Source organism: Brienomyrus brachyistius, chromosome 1 (assembly GCF_023856365.1).
Source record: "Brienomyrus brachyistius isolate T26 chromosome 1, BBRACH_0.4, whole genome shotgun sequence".
Lineage (NCBI taxonomy): Eukaryota > Metazoa > Chordata > Actinopteri > Osteoglossiformes > Mormyridae > Brienomyrus > Brienomyrus brachyistius.
The window spans coordinates 36,537,923-36,562,840 of NC_064533.1; the positions used below are offsets into that span (position 1 = coordinate 36,537,923).

The window sequence follows — 24,918 nt, forward strand, 5'->3', positions numbered from 1 at the left end:
AACAGTAAACAATTCAGCGCTCACCTTATGAATATGTAGGACCCATTCCCCAGCATGTATCTTAGGATAAGTCCTGCACGCCCCCACTATAAGTATCACATTACCTTAAGCTAATTCCCTTGCCTTGTCAGTTTGTCCAGTGTCCTGTTATCTGTCTTTTTGTATTGAATGTCTATAATTTTGTAATCTAGATTAAACCTTCCAGTTCTAATTGGAGGGTATGCACACCAGTGAGCGAGAAAAGGCATTTCGGTTCTCATGTATGTCTTGTACATAAAATGTGAATTGACAATAAAATATGTTTGATAATATGAAGAGTCAGACAACTGAGTGTGTAGCTTATCTCATTTAATTGGGTTTTTCTCACAAAGGCAGCAAGAAGTGAATCTGAAGTTGATGTAGAAAAATTATATTACAAACTGGTTTCATAAACAATATTAATAAAATAGTACTTACTGCAAGGATGTATCAGCATTCCTCAACTTACAAACAAATGATAGCAAAAAGGCCCAAGATATTTAGGAAAACATAAAACCCACATAAATTACGATGAAAGATCACATAACTGAGAAGGAGGAGTAAGTGTTTACTCTTCCCAGAATGCCCCTAATCGCTCCTATATTCTCCTTCCCAATTGTTTATTTTACACACGATTTCTTTAGTGAGTGACTTGTTGAATGCAGTTCAGCTGAGCATAGGAGTACCTTTTCCCACTGACAGCTATGTGTACATATGCTATCTATTCTGCTATATGGAGCATATTTTGTGCTGATGCATGACTTAGTTTCATTAATAGAATAACTAACTGTGACAGGTTTACAAACTGGACCTTTATTATCTTGCCAACTAATATTCTCACTAGATGCCTCATTTTATAGCTGCCAGTATTGACATCTTAAGCAGTGCAGATGGTTATTCCAATGTTTTAAAAAATACAAATATTAAATTATTATTATTATAGACAGTATATTTTCTATTAGTACCAATAAGTTATAAAAATGTAAAGCTTGACTAATACTAAGATACTCATCTTTTTTGTCAGTAATGTTTAAAAATATTTTTTTATCACTGATACAAAAGAAGAGACTCAGAATAGCCACAGTATTCATTTTCAGTTTCAGAAAAGGAGACATTTTCAGCTTATTTTATTATTACATGAATAGCTATTTCCACCCCATGATTAGCCAGTAAGGCATTGCTGCCATTTGTTTCAGTCATGGGCGCAAACGGACATTGTCTGGTGTCTGGTGGCTTTGGTGCTGCCGTGGCCGTTTCCACACTGTTCCCTCTCGCGCTGGCTCTCCTTCTGAGCTCAGCTTCAGGGATTCCATGTCACTGTATAGCACAGCGACTGCAGGAGGTGGTCAAGCAGCATCCTGTTCAGTATGTCTTCAGCTTGAAGACCTTGGAGAGAGGTTCCCGGGCGCTGGAGTAGATGAGGTAGATGCCCTCGGCGGAGGTGAAGTACTCCCAGTCTCTGCACCCGATGGTTGGGAGGTGGTGGATGGGGACAAAGCCCTCGTAGCCCTGCCATCTAAGGAGGAGTAAAAGTCCTGGTAGAGGAGCACTAAGGCATTCTGATGGATCAGCCAGTGATTACTCACCCCTTACCTTCATTACCTATTACTGACCTACAGGACAATGCCTGTGCTCTCTATGGTCAGCAGATCATCTATGAAGAAGCTGGCCCAGCAGCACACCGGTTACCACGACTCCCTTCAAACCTCCATAATTACCTGTATATTACACTGTTCAAGGAGTAAGATGTTCCATCATAGGAATTGGCCACCACAAGAAACTTCTCATCTCCCAGTGTAAAGAATTCCCAGTCAAGCGCGCTGGTAAGAAATAAAAGCAGTCAGAGGGAAATTTCCTGCCCAACATGCTAATCTTGAAGTTCCTGCGACTCTCTCACCTGTAGGTGATGATGTCTTGAAACTTTAGGAAAGTCTTTGTCATCATGTCAAGCTCATAGATAGTGGAGTTGATGGTATAAACGCCTGGGCCTCTCTCATACAGCCTCTGACTGTTGGCTACCGCCAAGAAGACCCTGCTTCCGATCTGGAACACCTCCCAGTCTGTCGCCCCAAAGGTCTGCGCAGAGAAAGAGCGAGGCAGAGAGACAGGCAGACTAGAGTTGGCCGTGTGAATGTGTCTCCCTGCCATTGGCAGGCTGAGAGAGGCTGAGCCCAGAGGCAGCTCATTGTGGTTCATACAGTAAATGTCAACGCCGGGAAGAATGACCGGATTTCCATTACATCAAACACTAAAAAAACTAGCTCTGCTGTTTTCCATATTGTTGCTTTCCGGAGCAGTTTCACAGGTGTAAATGTTTTGCAAGCCATCAGACATTTTGAGGTAGAATCCAGATTACAGGGAATATGCGAGAGTGACTTCCTTCTTAATGAATAAGAATAATTAAGTGTATATGTGTCGGCAATTCATTTGACTCACACCAATCTGCATATGAAAAAGACGGAGAACTTCTCTTTTTAATTTAAAAACTGACAGATAGTCATGGAATTCCCCTTCCAGCAGGAGCAGCTTTATGGCTGCTGTGGTGGTTGGGTTGTCTAGTGGAAAGTGATACGTACACAGGAAAAGCAATGAAACTTGCATTTGATTATTAATTATGGTTTTCACAATCCCACCAGCCGACTCATATTCACTCAACCTGCTATTTTTGGATTCCCTGATTCAAGCTCATGGTTGATCTGTCTTTGGAAGGTAGCCAAGTGCTGGAAGGTTTTCCTCTTCTGAGCACCTGCCCTTTCCTGCAATGGGCGTTAAGTGGGGCCTTCACGGGGTGGATTAAAGTGAGAGCCATCCAGGAAGACACCTGAGCAGGCCTGTCGCCCATTAAATGTGCACCTCTGCAGAACGGCGTCAGTGGTGCACTGGTATCCGCAATAGCGACACTTTATAACTGCTACACGTAAATGTTTGAAATGCATTTTACAATTGACAGTTGATAATTGATGAGAGTCTGCATTTTTGTGCAATTAAGTAGCTGCTAGATGTCATCGTTGTAAGAATGAGTATCTGTGCTTCATTATTTGAAACCACACAAAATATCCCTGGAGGCACATTGCAAAGAGACCCAGACTTTGAAGAGCGATTATCACCAGTAAAGAGGTCAAACCGATGACTGAATTAAAAACTTCTGCATCTTGAACGCCCTGCTCTTAGCTCCTCGTCAGGTCTGGGCATGACAGCTCAGGATCATCACCACCTCATGCACTGTAGTGTATGCTTATTAAATTTCCCTCCCCCATTTTGGAGGCAGGGAAATCCTGCACACCTGATGTCACACCTGACATTTGTCAAATTGATCTGAGGTGTCTAGTCTTCCTCACCCTGTGGCAATTTCTGTGGCAGGATGGATGTTTTGGGTACTTATTTTTTATATTATTCTATAACTCTATTTCAAAATATCGCCGCTAGCCTTTTGTTTAGCTTCCAACCATTTTATAGCTTGTTGAATCACTCTGGAAAACAGGTGCAATTATAAGTGCATGCTGCATAATATCTCAGCATTCAGACTCTAAATCTACAAATGAATGTATCAGCACAGTTCACTGTGTGGAATTTAGGGGTTTTTTATGCATTGTTGGACAGCTGACACTTTTATACTTTTCAGTTTTATAGATTTGCCAGTTGTTTAAAGTTAAAAATGGTAACCAAACAGCTGTCAGTAAGACTCACTTTTATGTCCTGGAAGCGTTGAAACCTACCACCCAACCAGATGTAGATGGTGGAGTCAACATGTGTGGTAACCCCATTGAACGTATTAGCCACCACCAGGAAGTAGTATGGTCCCACAGTGAAAAACTCCCAGTCATAGGCCCCGGAGGTCTGTATGGTTTGATTGACTTCAAAAGCCTTGGTGCCAGGGTTCCACTTGTAGATGACGCTGTCAATATTATGGTTGTTGTCTCCTGCCAGGTAAAAAGGAATATTGCAATAGATGATCAACAACATGCTTACTTGAAATATCTACATCAATGTTTCTCAACCCAGTCCTCAGGAATCTCCAGACACTCCACGTTTATGCTCCCTCCCAGCTGGGAGCAAAAATGTGGACTGTCTGGATGGGAGGTGGGAGGGAGCAAAACCATGGACCAGCTGGGGGTCCACCAGGACATGGTTGGGAAACACTAGTTTATGTGCGTCAGCCTGATACTCTCTCTACTCAGCCTTCTGCCTGGGTAGACCAGGCCCATATTGGCTGAGTTCCAGCTGTTGCAGGTGTATGTACAGTGGTGCTGGGACTCATTAGATCTCATAAAAAGTCCTCCTTTATGTTTAGCTAAGCTTTGATCCTGCACAACGCGCCACAGCTTCACAGGTAAAGAAGGAAGACACATGCATTGATGCAAAGAGATAAACAGAGTGGAAAATCAAAGGAAACCGCCCTGTATACAAATCTATCATCACAAACTAAAATTAACAGCACATCTCAAAAACACATTACGACGTTTAAATGTTTTTTACGGAACGTCTCTCATACGTAACTCTGCCAGGCTTTTGAAACTCTCATTGTAGATGGTGCTAAACATGTAACTGAAGCTGTAGTTTCCTTCTTTTCAAAAAGGTTTTATTTGTCATATGTACATTTATACTGTGTGCAGGGAATGCAATCGCTCAGCTCCAGACTGTGAAATGTGAAACGTAAGTATGAGAGACAATAAACAATAAACATTAAACAATATAAACATCAGGAGCATGCAACTGGCAGTAAAGTGGCAGATAGTGTGAGACTCTAAGAATGAATTAATAAGCATTTACACTGTATATGTGGATGTTGAGTAGGTTGGACTGTTGGTTGTGCAGGTCTTAGAGTCTGTCCTCATTAAGGATCTCTAATTGCTTAGGGACAGAAGCTTTTCCTCAGCCTTGCTGTGCTGGCTCTCAGGCTGCCAGAGGGCTTCCCCACCCTTAGCACAGAGAGGAGGCCATTGCTGGGGTGGTTGGGTTCACTAATGACCTTCATGACCCTGGCCCTACATCATGTGACGCAGTTGGGTGTTGCATGTCCGACTGAGCGTTTGGCTCTGCAGAGCCTTGTGGTCCTGCTGTGTTCTGCTCCCAAACCAAGTGATGATGCTCCCAGTCAGGATCCTTTGACAGTGGCACACTGTCACAAAAAAAGTACCAACTTGTTTGCGTGTCACTGGGGATGTACCCTCAAAGGTTAATGTACCTTTCAAGACACAGAAATAGACTATGAGGAGCATTTTTGTACTTTTGAGGGTACATCCATCCATTTTCCAAATCACTTATCCTACAGGGTCGTGGGGGGTCCACAGCCTATCCCAGAAGCAATGGGTACGAGGCAGGGAACAACCCAGGATGGGGGGCCAGCTCATCGCAGGGCACATTCACACACCATTCACTCACACATACACTCCTACGGGCAATTTAGCAACTCCAATTAGCCTCAGCATGTTTCTTGGACTATGGGGGGAAACCGGAGTACCCAGAGGAAACCCCACAACGACATGGGGAGAACATGCAAAGTCCACACACATGTAACCCAGGCGGAGACTCGAACCCGGGTCCCAGAGGTGTGAGGCAACAGTGCTAACCACTGCACCACCATGCCGCCTCCTGGAGGTACATTAATGTTGTTTATACCTTGGGGATTTTTCTCAGAGTCCATTTCTGTACCTTGAAAGGTACAATTACCAATAGCTACAGGGTACAACTGGCCAGCCCTTAAGTGTACAGCCCAAGTGATAGGCAAAGGTACAAATTGGTGCTTTTTTTGACATTGTAATGTAGAAGTTCTTTGGGAGCGACACCTTGAAGTCCATGAGATACTAAGGTGGTACAGACTTTGTTGTGCCTTCACACTAAGGCAAGGGTGGGAAACCTGATCCATGGAGGGCTGGTATAGGTGCGGATTTTTTGGATGACTTCTCAATTAGCCAATAATGAAGAAGTGCAGTGCCTCGGACACACTGTTATTAGCTGATGCAGAGGTCATCCCAGAAACTTGCACCCACACTGGCCCTCTTTAGAACTGGCTCCCCAGTGCTGCACTAAGGGGCCATTGTGCAGGGACCAGGCCAGGTCGTGGTTATGTGAACTCTGGCTGAAAACCTGACTAGGTTTACACTGACATTATTTATTTGCAGCAAAAAGAAGTGCATCTGACTGTCCTGCAATTCAAGGAATATCAGGCCCTGTAGCTAGCCCTAAATGGAAGTGCCATCTGGATACACGTGTTCCTGCACCTGCTCTGTGATTGGCCACAGCCAGGAAGGCCTCGCCTTGGATCTGGAAGGCCTCCCAGTCACGGGCACAGTGGGTTTCCAGTGTCTGGTAGTGCAGGAACCTCAGCTTGCGAGGGCTCCACTTGTAGATTGCAGACAGCTCTTGCCCCCCCTCACTGTGTCCCCTGGAATCAGCCACTGCCAGGAACATCTAGGACAAGACAGAGGGGGAACGATGGTGACCAAGTTAGGTTAACTTAACTACCTTAAAATGTGTGTTTCTCATGGAATGTGACAGACATCCTCTTCCCTCAGGAAAAAGATCACGTAGCATCCAGGCCAGGTATCCTTGTGCTGTCAGGCTGTTGAACTCGGGCTCTTCTTGAACAGTTCTGTGCCATATAACATAAGACCTCACTGTACTATTTCTACTTTCAGTACTTGTGTATATAATATTGCAATTTTGCACACATACAATACTCATTAATAATTAATGTACTCCCTATCGCACTATTTGCCTGCTTGCTGTTGCCCCGATACTCTTGGATACTGTATTGTGTACGACTGGGGAGTAGGAACCAGGGGGATGGAAGGGAGTGTAGTACAGTGTGACACGGGTTTGGGTGTAGTACAGTGTGACACGGGTTTGAGTGTAGTACAGTGTGACACGGGTTTGGGTGTAGTACAGTGTGACACAGGTTTGAGTGTAGTACAGTGTGACATGGGTGGGAGTGTAGTACAGTGTGACAAGGGTAAGAGTGTAGTTCAATGTATCATAGGTGGGAGTGTAGTATAGTGTAACATGGGTTTGAGTGTAGTACAGTGTGACACGGGTTAGAGTGTAGTACAGTGTGACACGGGTTTGAGTGTAGTACAGTGTGACACGGGTTTGGGTGTAGTACAGTGTGACACAGGTTTGAGTGTAGTACAGTGTGACATGGGTGGGAGTGTAGTACAGTGTGACACGGGTTTGAGTGTAGTACAGTCTGATAGGGGTGAGAAAGTGGTTCAATGTAAAAAGGTAAGAGTGTAGTACAGTGTAACTCGGGTGGGAGTGTAGTACAGTGTGACATGGGTTTGAGTGTAGTACAGTGTGATAGGGGTGAGAAAGTAGTTCAATGTAAAAAGGTAAGAGTGTAGTATAGTGTAACATGGGTGGGAGTGTAGTACAGTGTGACATGGGTTTGAGTGTAGTACAGTCTGATAGGGGTGAGAAAGTGGTTCAATGTAAAAAGGTAAGAGTGTAGTACAGTGTAACTCGGGTGGGAGTGTAGTACAGTGTAACACGGGTGGGAGTGTAGTACAGTGTGACACGGGTTTGAGTGTAGTACAGTGTGATAGGGGTGAGAAAGTAGTTCAATGTAAAAAGGTAGGAGTGTAGTATAGTGTAACACGGGTGGGAGTGTAGTACAGCGTAAAATTAAACACCACCCCCCCTCCCAAAACGTAGACCATTACACTTAAATTATTAAGCTGTGTCCCCCCAATATCAAACTCTCTCCAGTGCCTTTGAATGTACATTTAACTGTTTGTTTTGTTCACTTTATACATTTGTACATTGTGTTTTCCTTTTTATTTATTTTTCTGATTATTTGTGGTTGAACCCTCTACCTTCATCTTCTATCAGGCATCCAGAGAAACTGCAATTTCATTCTCATTACTTTGCGTTTTGCAGAATGACAATAAATCTTCTTTTAATTACTTTGCAGAGTATTTTGCAGATACTCTATATGGGATTCACTGTAATGTTTCTATTAGATGAAGTACAGGTTAACTTCAGTCTTACCTCATGATAATGTTATGTCTAATATGATGGACAGTGGTTAGCATGTGGACAGCCTTTAATTGCTGAAACAGCTGAAGTATCAATTTTCTCCCCTGTTATAAGACTAGGGTACCACTTTTTCTTACAGTAAATTAAGCAGATGTAGTAAATGGAGAAGTGCTAATATAATTATACCACTGCACACTTTTAAAAGGACCTGAGCATTCTCCCATTCATGCTTCTATTCTGTAATTTTAATTAGCTGCACAACAAAGCAAAGACATGACACATGGTTCATAAATCATAAATGAAAAATAAAGACAAATTCATTTCAGCATATGATTTACGGCATCTTCAATGCGAGGTATCAGATGCCAGCACCCCACCCCAGCACGCCACATCAAAGGCCGAGCTGTCACTGCACACAGCAGCTGCAGCAGTGGATGCTGGTGAGTTGTTGTCATCGCCTTGGACAACACTACACTGCACTGGTAAACAACAATGACAAAGCTAATCACAAGATTACTTTCCTTGTCACCACCAAAACAGATCTCTAAAGATGTTACTGTAGAGCAGTGTTTCTTAGCCCAGTTACTGGGGACCCCCAGACAGTCCACGTTTATGCTCCTGCCCATCTCCCTGCCAGACAATCCACATTTTTGCTCCATCCAAAACATGGACTATCTCGGCATCCCCGAGGACTAGATTAAGAAACACTGCCAGAGGAACAGCAACTCTGCCTTCTAATTCATGCAATGGAACATGAACCAGTTTGACTTGACAGTTAAAAGAGATGCAGTAAAATTCACCATAATTACAGATATAACCTCACCCCCCCCCCCCACAAGCATTAATCCTGCTATCCTTGATTTACTATTCCTCACCTTCTTGTCAACAGTAAAGTATTTCCAGGCCAAAGCTTCGTTGGTGCTGATGTTCTGGTAGGGCTCAAATCTCCCACCATCCCACTTGTATATCCCGGAACCATGCTTGGCTTCCCGATTGGCCATTGCTGCGAAAAGCCCTACGGACGGGATCTGGAACACCTCCACATCGAAAGTCTCCGAGTTGGTGTGCAGGTCTTGGTGATCCTCCACATAGTCCAGCCTCTGTTTTTCTACATATAAAAAAGTTGTGCTGCCAGTAAGGAACATGCAGTTCTTATGTGGTTCCCCATAACCCAACTGCCAAATTATTCAACTTGTTTCAATTTGCTCAATTTCTATTTGACAGAAGCATGATCATTTAGCCAGGCGTGCTCCTTCTTTAACTACTAAGCATGCTGATTGCCTTCTAATAGTTAATTGTGTAGCACATTGACATTGGCGCTTAACATGGACAATCGTTTGTCATGCTGTAATAAAGGATTCTCGCTACGCGTTAAATCTGAAACTAATAATCTCAATGTTTCAAGCGCAGATCTGATATTAGCTCTGCTTTTAAAATGCTAAGCGCATGGTTATGCCGGAGGGTGAAGGAGCAGATCTGGAGATGCTCACCCCCGATCAGGGAGGTCCAGGCCTGGCCGTCACACAACAGAAGCGCCTTCCTTAGCATGTCGAACCACAGTTGGCCCTGCTCCTGCTTGGAACAGGCTGGCTCAGTGCCCATTGTCACCCGCACCTCAGCCTCTACGGGGGGATTAGGGTTAGGGTTAGGGTTGGGGGGGGGCAACAAGGCAATGCTCACAATCTGTAACAAGCATGTTTTAATTAAAAAATGTTAAGTAGCTGCTGACCTACAAATACTACAGATGTTCTGAAATAAATACAAATAAATCCGTGAAGGACGTTGTCCTTCCTAGATGTGAAGAGACATTTTTGAAGAGGTTGTTAATTATCTCGGCTCCTCAGCTATTCTTGGTGGAGATGTTAATAATTGATATTTTATCTTGAAGGCTAGTAGCTGTCTTATACTGTAAGAGGCCCAATTGAGGGCTCACTTACAACAATCGAAAGGCAAAGCCTTGTCAGATCTGCAGAGCCTGCCAAACCACAGGGGGTTTATGACTGGGAGTGCTTCTCCAATGTAAACCAGCAGGCACGAGTGACCCAACCTCTCACACAATTACCATTGTGTTTTACTTCAATTTTTTTCAAAACACAGAGGCTAAACTAAGTTGTTTTATATATGCTGATGTTAAGTAAACCCCAGAATAAAGAGACCATGTGAAGGAAAGCCTGACAAAAACTGGTCTCAAGACGAGATTTCAATCCTGCCATACTGTGCTATTGTGAGTTTTACTCAACAGATATTTAGGAACTGCGCAAGATTAACCATCGAGTGTGATTGTAAGCCTGGAAAAAACAACAATGTGTAATTCCTGTTAACATCTGACCTGGCTCTGTGTGCAACAAGTCTAGTTCAAAGATAAGATGAAAAGAAGGACACATCTTAAATGAGGCACCATATCTCTCAGCACATGCTCACAGTGTGCAAAACATCCTGATTTCCACAACCAGTTATTCTCCGGTGTAAGGTAGCAACAAGGAAAACAAAGCCATTAATCACTGTCATTGAGTTAGTGTAGAATTTCAGTCTTTCTCATACCACCACACCTTACAGTTTACACCTCCAGTACAACATCCAATGACCTACAGATGATTAAAATCATGTCTGGTTGCTGATGCCATTGTCTTACCATATGGGTACGGCAAAACTTCATTTCCAAGGGGGTTGATGGGTAGATCCAATAAGACTCCGGGGATGGAAAGGACAGCAAGACTGGGCTCTAATGAGGGACAGACCCGTGAGGTAGCATCAGATCCAGGCAACAGGACCAGCTGTCGTAGCAACCCCTATGGAACAGAACATCATAATTGGCCTGGTCAGAGACGACCAACTGAACTCTAGTTGAAACACCTACTAGAACGCACACGCAAATGTCTTACTGAGAAGAAGCCTTTCCATCGCCTTCGACTGCCAATGTAAAACCTGGATCCTTTAGTGTTGAGAGCTACAGGAAATGGCCTTTCATGGATACTGCATTTGAGAAAAGCATCACCATCTTATGTAAATCACTTTTTGTTTTCTTTGGCATGGTATATTACCAATACAACATTTCCATGGAATAATATCTGTTTCAAACTGTAAAAACTGTTTCAAATTCAATGACGATGATGAGACATAGAAAAGATTACCAGCACCTGCATTGATCTAATCTGGAACCTAAAACCTAGTTTGGGACTAGCAAATGTAGGTGACCTGCGGATGGAAGTAGCTGGTCCTATTCGACGGGGCTTGAGCCTCTCAGAACGTCCCCCCTGCTGGAACTCACATCTCCAGTGGCATGCCGCAGTCCAGGCTCAGGGTGAAGTGATGCCCTGCCACGGCCAGCACTAGCGTGTGCCAGCGGTTGTCCACCAGCTTCACGGCCCTGAGGGTAACATACTCCTTGCCCCTGGGACCCAGGAAAAGCAGATGGAGCTTCTCCTGAGAAAACCGTAGGCCCAAAAGCAGCTGAGCTGAGTTCTCCTCCACCAGAGTAAAGATATACTCGTTCTTCTGGAAGCAAGGATGAATATAGTAGCAGTGCTGAATGTAGAATACCACCAGAGGTGCGGTGAAATAGACTCATTTTGTTTATTACACTTGAATTGGTCAAAAACAGAAGATGATGCCTCCCCCCTATCTTACCTTGTTAGCCAAGTGTGACACCTTGAGTGTGACCACGATAGAAAACTCCTCTGGAAAGAAGTCACAGTTGACAAAGAGTGGTGAGGCAGGGAAGCTGATGTCTCCATTTGGCCCAGACAGCTGGAGGCCTCGAGCCCCCTTGTGTTGAACCATGTGCACTCCAGGGAGAGCTTGGCCATGGCCTGGAAGTGCTCTGCTCAGAAGGTCAAGTGGAACCAGATCTGCAACATCCAAGGAAAGTCCGTCTCTTGCAGATTCATTGTGGTAGTCTTAGATAACCACAACCAAACCTTATTAATATCCAGGGTTAGCATTGCTTTGTGATACACACTGTATAGTCTCAGAGCAGCATCTTGCACAAATCAACCAACTCAGTAACGTGTTTATGGTGTCAACTGATGTCATAATCATTAGTGCTACAGTGGAAGATCAAACAGTTCAAACAGATCAAACAGTTTCTTTATTTATAGAAACTAACCAAAGGCTTTTGTTATTTCAGGGCCTGAAATATGTATAAAAGACAAATGTGTGAGGATGGCAGATGGCTGATTTGGTACGAGTCAATTTAACAAAGATCTGACATAGAAGACTGACGCACTATTAAACTTTTCAAGAGAGGAAGGTAAGAGTCTATATGCTGTGTCTATTTTAGTCAACTGCTAATAATTATCCTGATGGGAATACTTTATCTAATCTGAGAATGTAAATGTGCTACTACGCAAAGTGGAAGGAACAAAGAGGATCTGAGGAGATAATCACTTTCCACAGACGTGGCACATCAGCAGAGCCATACATCTCCGTCTGATTCATTTGATAGGACTCACAGGAAGGCACATTTCAATGCTTCAGGGTATATTTCTATTCATCCATTCATCCATCTATCTATCCATTTACCCATCAGTCCATTTAAAGTAGCGTGTTACCCAGTTACAGTCAAGCTGAATCAAGGTTAGCCTGATTTATTTTAAGTAAATCCTATAGTATTAATTAACCTTCAGCTTTTAATACATGTTAAATATGGTAAATAACGGTACATACTGAAATTCATGACAGTGTCAGCAGGCAGAAACAGATAAGAAAATAATTGTTGTTTGAGGAGGAACAGGATAGGAAATTTATTTCTGGCTATGGGCCTGGTGCTGTTTTTGATTTAATTGAATGGAATCTAAGTTAAGCAATAATCCCATCTATTTCTCCTCACTACTACCAGTACTTATTATGTAGTACATCATTTACATGTCATCACTGTAAATGTCACAACTTACTGTCATTTTGTGGGAATGTAGCCTTCATGTAACTCACAGTCACACAAACATACATTTCTCAGTCAACATGACCACAATTGTTTTGAGTTTTGTTTGGTGCTGTGATGCTTCAAGTGGTGTTTCTGTCATACAGCGAGAGGGCATGTTCAAAGCAGAGCTTGTGTAACAGTTTCAGAAACACCCACTGCACATTACCGAGGAACCGCAAAGACCCACTCAAGTGTCTCGGCTTTAAAAGTGGACTTTTTGTTTTGTTTTACGGCAGCGTGTCACTGAGGGTAGTCATGGGGGGGAAACACTTAATGGATCACATTTCAAAGCCAGATATGAAAGGTCAACATTGCAAATGGACTTATTGTGAAAAACGTGATATTCTTGTTGAACCGCATATCCATATTGTTATAGTTTGGAAAACCACTTTCAAAATGTATTACAGTTTGTTCAGGCCAAAATCACAATGTCTTTTTCCCTGAAGGAGAGCATGGAATGAATTGTAAAATATATGGTAACACTTTACTTGACAGGGCACAAATAATATAGTATTGTACAATTACTTTTGTATTAATTAACCATAAACTAAGTCTTAGTTACATACAGATCTGATGTTAATTCATCTTTAATGAATTATGATGCGTGTTTTATCTGAAACAGTTACTATATTTTCTACTATATCTGTTAATTCTGTAAACCTTTGTGAACTACTGAAGGAACAAGTGATGAATAACACAAGTGAAATACTGATCTCATGTTTGTTCATCATTAATGAATTGTACCGTATCTAATCTCAAGTGTGAAGTATATTTGTTCATAATTTGTACTTCAGTAGTAACTGAGTTATTACTAAGTATTTATGCACCATCAAGTAAAGTGTTACTGGTACAACTTTACAATAAGGCTTCTCCTTTCCCACTGGTAGTAACTTGTTAATAAAAAGAAAACTGTTATAACTTGTTTAAAATTGTCTGTTAATAATTTACAAAGTGTTACAACCTAATTAATAACCAGATTATAAACCATTCATAAACTCTTTATATAGGTAGCCTTATTGTAAAGTGAAACCGTGTTACCAAATATTTTTTTTAAACCAGCCAAAACAAGATCAGTAGGGAAAACCTTGGGGAATACCGTATTACCACTTTATATTCATTTATTTTCGACTCCTGGGGAAAATTTTATCCATAAACCACAGGGTACAGGGTATTCCTACTGGCAAGAAGTAGTTGAATAATGGCCCTCTAGGGGGAAGGGGGGGATTTACACCCTAAAAATGTGGTGGAGAATGGGGCAGGGAAAAAAACGAGGATTTGGGGCAGACCCAGGATGTGGATGTCAGTCAGCCAGTGAGGGACAGCACACCTCTCAGGGCCCCAGCGCTGGACTTCCTAGGTGTCTATCCACTGCCAGAAGAGAAATCTCTGTCTAAATTGAGTTCTGCCTTGAATAAATCAGTGTAGCTCAATGTGACTGAAACAGGGGTCTTTTAAGCCCCTTAAATTCTCATAAATTTCTTATGGTAGCAAATAAGAAATTAAACCATGAATTAAACTCTACAAGCAGGGTGTTTGTCCTTACCTTCAAACAGTGAGATTTCTGTGATACTTGAGACATTTGCTGTTCTCAGTGAGAGAGTGCTGTACCAAAGGATAGATATTTTCGAAGCAACTCAACAATTCAACTAAACCCATGGAAGCGACAAGCCTTTCTGTTACTTGGCACATAAAAAAAATGTGTGTGTCCTGTATGTCTTTGTAAATGTCTAGCAGTTATGCTGGAGATCTAACAGAGGTTCTTGTTGCATGCTGGGATTTCTGATCCTGGGGAAACTTTCAAGTACCTGTTTGCTGACAGGTGACATGAACTGAGCAAGGCAGCTTGCTGAGGGCCTGCTGGCCTGTGCCCCCCAGGCCAAAGTAAGCTCCCGGTGTCCCTTTTTGCTTGAAGAATATCAGAGCTATCCTCAGATAACTGAAGCTGCTTTAACCAGGTTAACTTCACTGGCACTGAAGCAGGTATCACCCACGTGGAAGTATCTATCCCCAGGCTCTAAGGAACCACCGGCTGTATGGCCTGTTGACCGTCTCTCATGTGTGACAGCTGACTGCAGGATGACGGATTAAGCAGAGGTGGGACCAGAACACTGCGCAGAAAAGCCTACCCAGGAAAATCTCACTGCAAATTCACAGCCTCTTATCACTATTGCTAGTCAGATAAGTTATGAGGGCAGAAAAAAGGAAACACAGAAGAAAGACAAATTGGTTTCAGAAAGCATTTGTGAGACCCTGATTCAGTAAGCATGAACTCCTCAAGGTTAAAGCGAGGACACTGTGTTTCATTTCACAGAGGCTTTGAGAAGCGCCTGTAATTATTACAAACTCGAAGATGGTTTCTTTCCTACAGTTTACAAGCCAGCATTGAAGCTCAGGTTGTAACTTGTTTTTCTCAGTTAGATCCCATGTAATCTCCCAAAGAACCAAGACAGTGGTTTTCTCTAACTTTGAACTCTGACTTCAAGTGAAATTCAAATAATTCCTCTCAAGATTAAGCATACGATCTTATAAGTATAAACATACAAATGAACTGATGAAGATGGACTGTGACTTAAATCTTACCTCCTCCATGCAATATATCAATAACAACAACCAGAGCAATGATAATTTCATATATTTTTTAATGGTTCTTATTTGTGTTTGTTTTTGGAAGAAACATTAAAAAGATTTTCAAATCTGATGTCAATGAGTGATGTAGGAAATCACCTTGTCTTTAGATTACACACACACACACACACACACACACACACACATACACAGAGTCTGAAATCAAGGTTATTGATCTTGATTAGTCTTGGAAATGGTTCAATTTACTTATACTCCAGTCTTCTCTTACCATCCTTAAATGAGAGGCTTGGATTAGAAGTAAATTGGATCATTTCCAAGACTCTGCAGAGATCAGTTTCTTAGATCCAAACGATATTTCTGATGGAATTTCAGAGGTTTATAAAACTCACTGCTTTTACGACTAGAGAAATGTAACACGTCTGAGTAGTGAAAAGATTATGGTTATAATTTAGGGGACTTGTATATTCCAATATACACTCCTTTGTGTGATTAGACCAGTGGTTTTGATTTTCTGTCTATGGATAAAACAACACTTGGTCTGCAACATACGACATGAGATGTTAGCTGAGGTGTGCCAGGACAGTAAGAATGAACATCTATCAAAATGTGATAGCAACTGTAGTACATACTTTTGACTTTTGATGACAATGTATCAGAAACACAAACACAGAATCTGAAGTATGTGGGAAACACAAACAGGAAATCGGTTCTGTTCTTGTTGACGCGTCCATGTGTCTAACCCAATCTGGCAGTCCTGGAGGCAAACAGAGATGCAGGTAATATCTGAAGCTCTTACCTGTGCACGGCCTCCAGGACCCGGCATAGCTCCTGCGGGGCCCAAAGAGGAAGAGCAGGAAGATGAACAGCACGGTGGACATCGGGGCTCCCTGACACGCAGCTCCATTCACTGGAAGTGCGGCTGATCCGCAGCTGATCCACAGTTCCGCATCTCCAGCCGGCTCCTGAATGTCATGCCTTTGCGTTTTGGGGGCCCTCCGCTCCTGGGGTCTGTCTCAGTGGCAGCTCCGAAGCATCACATACATCCACAGGGGGACTGAGCTGGAATGCTGCGTGCCAATGAAAGGGTGCGATGCACAAGGAGATCTAAAGCCCTGCTCTACCGCTGTATCACTTTGTCCCGCTGGTATTTCCTGTTTGGTCACTTCTTTTAAATACGCCTGCTGAATCTAACACTAACCAACTGGTAACTGATCAGTTTACATGGCTCTGATATTGTAAGATTCTTGCTCATCCTCTCATTTCTAGGTGTACAGTGTTCATGTTAGTTTCCCACGGAACGTTACGTGTCCTAACGCCAGCTGATCGCTCCTCCTGCCTCTCCAGCTGTGCGAGGCAGAGTAACGTACAGTTATCTGAGGCAGAGCAGGAGCGCCTGACAGACATTTAAATGAGAATAAGTCAGCTGTGGAGGGGAGGGGTTGCTGCTGGGAGAATGAGGGAGGGAAGGAGGGGAGGGGGGTGAGGTGGAATTGAGTGGGAAGCAGAGGAAGTGCACTTCGTAGTCAGGTTTTTTATGTCTCATTTGAGAGGAGTGAGGAGGAATTCCCCATCTGCCAGAGATGCTGTCCTCACTGTGAACTGTGTGGACGTCAGGAGCTGCTCTGCTCCGGTAACGGAGGCAGCCTATGAGAAACCCACCTCCTCTCCCCGCTGCCTCTGCCCACCTCATCTACCCACTGCCTCTGCCGGCCTCCCCTACCCGCTGCCTCTGCCCACTGCCTCGGCCTGCTGAACAGGCGAGCTCTGCCTCTGCAGACTGAGCGACACAGTGACCACTGGGAAGAGAGCATCTCCTTATGTAAGAGCAGCCGTCAGCACCATTGAATGGTTATATGTGGAACTGCAGTGACAACAACCAGAAGTACATATTGAAATGCAGGTGGCACAATGTGTCATAAATTTAATGTGACAATACATTTAATACTTATATTCATGTATAATTATATTAATATAATGTTATTTATTTATATTTTATATATGTTTTTTCCCAGCTGTTTTATTCATTTCAAATATGCACTTTTAATTATCCACTTAATTAAAATGCTGCATGTACTTTTTTGTTTTAAATAGCTGCAATTAGATGATAAAAACTGGCGAAGAGCCGAAAGTGTACTTGAAAACGATACTGAAGCATACAAACAGTACTTAACCCAACTAATATCCTCATCATTGAGTATTATAGTTTCGTGTCATGTGATCTTTAAAATGGTTTGCCCTCTCAACCCCTGTGAATTATACAATGTGCATTATACAACATGGTATACGTCTAACATGCAGGTATGATAGTTGAAAGCCGGCCAAGGGAAACGCGACACACAAAGCCCTGGTGTGCACTATGTAGTCCTCTTTACCTGGGTGTGTTTAAAACCTCCCGACTTCAAAGCCCTGTTGGCACATAGCTAGGTGTTTAACAGACAACAACGTAATTATGTGTGAAACCCTGTATCCTGGCCTTCGTGGCGCAAACGGAGGTGCATGGCCAGCAAACTCACCGGCTTCACCAAAACCTAGAAAGGTGCCACAGAGTTCTTAACTCTTAAAGGACTACACAGCAGTTTATTAAGTCAACTGTCGGGCTGAACATTTGTTTCCAGAGACATGTCCAAATGTCCTGCATGTGAAGGGTTGCCAGCAATGGAGTTTTTGACAGTCCACCTCCAACAGGCAGGTGCCCTGTCAATATCTAGCCATGATATTTTTACTAATCATCGCTACAGACTCAGTGTATTGGATTTAAGAAGGACTTAAATCAGGCATATCATGAATGAATATTCCCCCTTCCTGCCTCTCTACCCCACAGAACCCACCACACGATCCCTTGAAAGGGGGGTTTATGTACACCTGCCCTTTTTCCTTTAAAACGATGGCTCCTTCCGCTGTTGTCTGAGCACATGTAAGACCCGAGTCTCTTTGTGCCGGCAGACGAGCCTGGCATGGGGGACGTTTACACAGAACGACATGAAAGAACGTTTCCGCCGGGTGTGGCTCTGTATCAAAGTGACGCGGACCGTAGATCTACCTGGTACAGAAGTTCTACTATTCTTCTCTGTGACTGATCTTCACACTGCAGTCTGTACAATGCAGGGCTGGCTGGGATTCACAATGACTGTGCGTCAATGACTTTAGAGTGCTTGTCTAGCGGCATATTGAGTGACATTTCAGTCCTAGACACCATGCAAAGTAAATTTAATGAAAATGGGTAAGAGTGTGAAACACTGTCAGGGACGCTGTCTCTTCCACAGTAAAGGGTGTGCCTACAGACGATTGTCTTCCACGAGCAAAATTCATCATGAGAGTGCAGATGAAACATAAGTAGCCAGCAAGGGCGTGAGAGGAAGGTACCAGAAAAACCCCTTTGCTGGAAAGTTCCCAGAGTTAAATATGGTCAATAACAGTGGTGACTTTTGGCAGCTTTCTTCCACCATTTTTTTATTTTCTATTTTAGTTTATTTTCCAACAAGCAATAAGTAAATGTTTCTCCCAGCTATGGGGAGAAAGTCTGCAACATATGTACAGTATGTCTGAGTGAAAATGTGTCTGAAAGATCCTTCAACTACTGACCAAAGCAAGCTGTCCAACAGATGCTTTTCAATACATCCAAAGGCAGTAGATGTCATACAATAGCCTTTAAATGTCCTATTTTTCCTGCATTACTACATTCGGAAGCATGGCCCTTTGGTAACAATGAGATTACAATGGCCATTTAAAAAGAGTCTTTCAGTGTTTAATCCTAGCTGGAGAAGATGGAGCTGTGAAGCTGCCTCAGTCCTCCTGACAAATGTCTCACTGGGGTCTTCAGGGCAGGGGCGGCATGGTGGCGCAGTGGTTAGCACTGTTGCCTCACACCTCTGGGAGGATGGATGGATGGGTCTTCACGGCCCATGGAGAACCTGCATGGGTCCCTCTTAACCCAGCATGGGGTGAAGGGAAATAAGGGTCACCTAGTCCACAGTCTGACTCTTTTATACCATTCTGAGTGGTGAGGGACTCGGCAAACTTAAATGAACTCTCAGTGCTTTCAAATGAACACCCACAAGGACACAATGAAATTGTGACATTAATAGACATTAAATCGGTAGTATAATTCTGAAAGACAGTTAATTTTATGTATTCTTATGTAGTGGTGGATGTAAATGTCTTCAGCCTCAAAATCTGAGACCAAACGCTGAATCTGAAATTTTATAGCAAGGCACAGTTTTAACCTCTTCACTGCATAGTTGGCAGCCTCGTCTTCTACACAACTGAATGATTAATTATTTCATGAATAACTGAAAACAATACATTTGTAACAATACATAAATGTGTGTTCATATAAATTCAGACTTCTATCATACATTCAGCCATCCAACCATCTTCCACAAAGACTTATCCAGTACTGGGTCATGCTGGACATTTGAAAAGAGGCATAAGAGACAAGGCAGGGGACACCATGGACATGTAATAACACAATATGGGCATTTAGAGACACCTGTGAGACACACTGACACAAACAAACCTGCTCATGGGACTTTCACATTTCAATAGAAAATTAGTAGGATCTATTTGAACATATGAGAATAATGTTATGTCTGGCTGAAAAAGGCAAGAGTCTGATACAATAGACCTGTAAGTACCTTCTTTCATCTTAAACCCAAATAAGCAATGATTTTTTAGTACCTGCAGATACTCTCATGGGTGTAATCTGTTCCTGTTGATGCTCACAGACAATATTATGTCTTTGGTGACATTTGCAAGAATTAAGCTCTCAAGCTCAATACTTAATCTTCAACTGGATGCAGGCAATGAAAAAAATCATTTGAAAAGAGATTGTGGGCTGTAACACCAAGGACAGTCTTAGCCGAGCAGTGGTCATGGAAATGCAGGTAAACAGACCCTGCATATAGACCAGGGAGAATGAGACTGAGTAGCCAACACAGAAGAAGTTAATAGGGCCGTGTTTCCCATCCGGTCCTTGGGGACCCGCAGATAGTCTTTGTTTTGGTCTCTTCCAACTCCCTAGGAGGAGAAAGCAAAAATGAAGACTGTCTGGCAGGGAGCTGGGAGGGAGCAAAAATGAGGACTGTCTGGCAGGGAGCCGGGAGGGAACAAAAATGAGGACTGTCTGGCAGGGAGCTGGGAGGGAGCAAAAACGTGGACTGTCTGGCAGGGAGCTGGGAGGGAGCAAAAATGAAGACTGTCTGGCAGGGAGCTGGGAGGGAGCAAAAATGAGGACTGTCTGGCAGGGAGCCGGGAGGGAGCAAAAATGAGGGCTGTCTGGCAGGGAGCTGGGAGGGAGCAAAAATGAAGACTGTCTGGCAGGGAGCTGGGAGGGAGCAAAAACGTGGACTGTCTGGCAGGGAGCTGGGAGGGAGCAAAAACGTGGACTGTCTGGCAGGGAGCTGGGAGGGAGCAAAAATGAGGGCTGTCTGGCAGGGAGCCGGGAGGGAGCAAAAATGAGGGCTGTCTGGCAGGGAGCTGGGAGGGAGCAAAAACGTGGACTGTCTGTAGGTTCCCAAGGCCCGGATTGGGAAACATTGTCGTGGGGGATCAGGACAGGCCCCAGGTTCTGGCATGTTGTGACCACCTTTCCTCGTAAGACTTGTGGGCAAACTAAAGTGACAGTTGCATTTATGCAATAATAATGTAATGTCTCCAAATATTTCTCAAGTTAAAGCATAGGTGTACTAATCTGAAACATCTACAACCCCGTTTCCAAAAAGTTAATGCTGTGTAATGCTAAAAAAACACACCTGGTTGAATATCTCACAACTAATTAAGTTAATTGGCAACAGAACAGTAAAATGATTGGGTACAATAAGTCTCTTTGCAATGAAGGTGGGGAGAACAATTTAAATGCAAACAGTGCAACAATTTAAGAATAATGTTCCTCAACATAATACTGCAAAGAATTTGGGAATTTCATCATGGTCAGTACATAATATCATTGCAAGATTCAGAGAATCTGGAGAAATCTCTGCGCACAAGGGGCAAGGCCGAAAACCAGTATTGGATAGCTGTGATCTTTGGTTCCTCTGGTGTGGACTGCGTCCTCTGGGCTAAAAAGGAGAGGGACCATCCAGTTTGTTATCAGCGGACAGTTCAAAAGCTTGAATCCGTGATGGTACAGTATGGGGGTGCATTAATGCCCTTGGCTTGGGTACCTTCCACATCTTGAAAGGCATCATTAATGATGAATGATATATACAGTTTCTGGAGCAACATATGCTGCCACCCAGACAACATCTTTTCAGAGAAGGCAGTGCCCAACTGCATACAGTGCGTATTACAACAGCATGGTTCCGTAACAGAAGTCCAGATCTGTCACCCACTGAAAACATTTGGCGCATCAAGAAATGAAAAACATGACAAAGGAGACCCTGAACTGCTGAGCAGTTGAAATCCTCCAGGCAGGAATGACACAACATTTAACTCTCAGAACTCCAGCAACTGCTCTTCTCAGCTCCCAGAAGTTTACAGAGTGTTGTTAAAAGAGGAGGTGATGCAGCACAGTAGAAAACATGCTCCAGTCCCAACTTTTTTGAAACGTGTTGCTGGCATCAAATTCAAATTCAGCACATATTGGTCATGAAACAAAAAAATTTCTCAGTTTCAACATCTGACATTTGATCTTTGTTCTATTTCCAATTATATGAGTTTAAATGATTCGGAAATCATTGCATTCTGTTTTTAATCACATTTTACACAGTGTCCCAATGTTTTTCCAAATGGAATTGTATCCCTTTCCACTACCTACTGACTGTATGCAGGGCTCTGGCGTCCAGAGCCTACAGACACAAGGGAGGGAATAACCCAGGCACCAATCCCATTACAGGGCACACTCACACACCATTCACACCTATGTGTAATTTGGCCACATCAATTAACCATACCAAGGTTGGGGGAAACCAAAGTACCTGGAGGAAACCCCACAATGGCATGGGGAACATACAAACTCCACAGACGGAACCAAACCAGAGACACAAACCCTGGCCTCAGAGGTGTGAGGCAACATTGCCAGTCACTGCACCACTGTGTCACTGCACCACTGTGTCACTGCACCACTGTGTCACTGCACCACTGTGCCGCACCGTAAGATCTAAAATCTGTAAATTCTACAGAAGAAAGAGGGTGATGAGAGAACTTCCACGCTCACTTCCGAATCTCAACAAAGACGAATCTCAAAATTCTCAAAAAATACAGAAATCAGCTTGGAGAACCACTGCTGATGAGCACAGCAATACACATGCTGTTGTGTGATGCTGCATTTGAAGACCAGCGATGGAGAGATCCAAGACAATGAAGAGACTTCAAACCAGTGATTCAAATTTTGTTATACCATTACAGATTTAGTAGCTGAAAGCTACTAAAAATAATCAAAGACAATCAAAGTATGAAATTAGCTAAGCTAGGTTAAGGATTACCATTTCAATACTTGCCTACTGCGGAATTGTGTAAAATTATTATAACCTATGGAGAGTAATTGTATTTCCTGATGCTGCCCAGGGTACTGCGATTATCATGTTTGCATATTTGAAGCATTACACACATGTCCAAAAAAGAGTAGAACTTAGGTAAAAAAACACAACATATAGTCACAAAAGCCCTTTTAAGCATAATTCTTCAAATAGGGAATTGAGTCACCAGATATGAATCTTATGGCGCAGGGCAGCTTATTTTGATGTATAATGAAGCACAGAGATTCAGATGTGAAATTTTTTCACACACCTTGCAAGTAAGATTTGTTTTCATGATTGTAGTAACTGAATCACAACACTGAGACTGGACCTAGTCTGGCCATCTGCACAGAAGAGAGAAGGATCTCATCAGCGGTGCTGTCGCTCCCGGCCTTTCCCCCAAAACGGGAGGTGCTCACGCAGACTTTCTTTGAAAGCTGCAGACTCCCAAGCATGGTCTTCCTTTGGTGTGCAGGGCTATTGCTGGAGGTGACGAGCTCTTTGATTTCTGTTTTTGTTTCATTATCAGCACAAGGAAAAATTCCGACATGTTTGGACAGGAAAAGAGAGTCATGCTGTGTGGGCTGCAGTGAGCACAAGCGAACCCAAACTTCTGTGTCATTGTTACACAACGTCTCGCTCTTAATGACAGTCACTGTCAGAAGCCACTCTGCCACATGAGGACGGCCCCCAGTCCCCGCCCCATCCAGGCAATGACGCGCCATCACATTCTCCATTCCACCCCAGTGAACCAGCACAACTGGTCCACCATGCACTGCCCAGTCTCTTAAAAATATAAACACTCTGTATTTATGTTGGCGTCACTGTACAGGCATCTCCAGGGGTAAAGCTAAGAATATGATCCACAGAACTAAGCTATTAACTTAGATATGAATCAGGCTCCTGAAAAGAACTGGAACAATTTGATTAATAAAGTTAAGTCTGTGGACCACATTGGTTTCAAAATGTATAGTTTAATAAAACTTTTTTCAAGAGCGAAATGTTGACAATTGAAGAGCAAATTTTCAGAGCTCAATCCATGAGAGATGTTTTTGAGAAAATTTCTGTGGACTTGAGTTTTGGAAATTTAACAGAAGTACTTCATTGCATTACATTAGGACTGAGTGAGTTTTGGTTGCCAGTATTGTGAAGGACATCTGAAGGACGGTGTGATATTTAGAAATTTGCTCATTTTTACAAGTGTTCCATACCTTTATTGTAGCCTTGATTATTCTCTGAAAAGTTGAGTTTTTTGAAAACCTATTGAACAATGTTTTTGTTCTAATTTTTATTTATTTATGTCATTTTCTGGGGCTAATTTGATTTATTTAAAATATATATTCTGTCCTGCCTTATTTACTGGCCCAGTAGTTCCTGTTAGAGTACAAGTTATATTTCACATACAGCCATTTTCAAGACCTCCTCGTCCAGTCAGAGTTAAGGTGACCCAGGTGCTTACCCATGACACATAATGAGCAAAGCACACATATACTAAAAGGGCAATTTATTGTCACCAGTTAAACTGAAACTACCTGTCTGTAGACAATGGGGGCACACACAATGTCAACAAGAATAAACAAATCTAACCCTCATAAATGGGGCCAGACTGCCCACGGCCTAGAAATTGGGTCATTTACAGGGTGAATGACTATAATACTGTTTAATCAACTTTATAATACTGACTATAAAGTTGATTAAACATCAATGCATTAAGTAGTTTGAAAACGTCTGACAAATTAATAACGGAATGGAGGGCTTCTACCAAATGCTGTTATATGATACACATCTCTGTGTAGTTTGCTGTGTATGTACGCGTGCTTGAAAGGGTGGCGTACAGTGGGCACGGTGTTGCTGTGTTTCTGCAGTTTCCTTTTTTCTCGATCGCAATCTCAGGGCCCAGATTTTCATTCAGAACACAAAGACAGTGACTGCAGCTGCATTTCGCAGTGACTGAGTGACAGGCTT

At 42.9% G+C, this 24,918-nt stretch overlaps 1 protein-coding gene across 3 annotated transcripts; it reads right to left on the reverse strand.

Annotated features, from left to right (window-relative positions):
• Positions 1 to 344: 344 nt before the first annotated feature.
• Positions 345 to 16,857, reverse strand: LOC125741921 (thrombospondin-type laminin G domain and EAR repeat-containing protein-like). 3 transcript variants are annotated; one of them, XM_049013565.1, is made up of 12 exons: positions 16,296 to 16,857; positions 11,620 to 11,840; positions 11,261 to 11,484; positions 10,875 to 10,965; positions 10,625 to 10,781; positions 9,483 to 9,614; positions 8,868 to 9,100; positions 6,240 to 6,429; positions 3,706 to 3,938; positions 1,916 to 2,094; positions 1,737 to 1,838; positions 345 to 1,534 (listed from the first exon to the last, which is right to left on the reverse strand). In XM_049013565.1, the coding sequence occupies exons 1-12, from the start codon at positions 16,375 to 16,377 to the stop codon at positions 1,381 to 1,383; spliced, it is 1,998 nt and encodes a 665-aa protein (XP_048869522.1). In that variant the 5' UTR covers positions 16,378 to 16,857; the 3' UTR covers positions 345 to 1,380. The 3 variants fall into 3 exon arrangements, 2 of the variants coding, with proteins under 2 accessions (XP_048869522.1, XP_048869448.1); XM_049013491.1 differs by having other exon boundaries at positions 11,261 to 11,487; XR_007397982.1 differs by lacking the exon at positions 345 to 1,534 and having other exon boundaries at positions 3,735 to 3,938; positions 11,261 to 11,487.
• Between the last annotated feature and the right edge of the window lie 8,061 nt (positions 16,858 to 24,918).

Excerpts from the sequence above, each read along its gene's own strand:
- LOC125741921 (XM_049013491.1), bottom strand. The coding sequence starts at position 16,377 with ATGTCCACCGTGCTGTTCATCTTCCTGCTCTTCCTCTTTGGGCCCCGC. Across the intron at positions 9,615-10,624 it reads AGTTTTGCCGTACCCATATG|AGGCTGAGGTGCGGGTGACA; the intron begins GTAAGACAATGG and ends ATCCCCCCGTAG. Across the intron at positions 6,430-8,867 it reads ACTTTACTGTTGACAAGAAG|ATGTTCCTGGCAGTGGCTGA; the intron begins GTGAGGAATAGT and ends GTCTTGTCCTAG.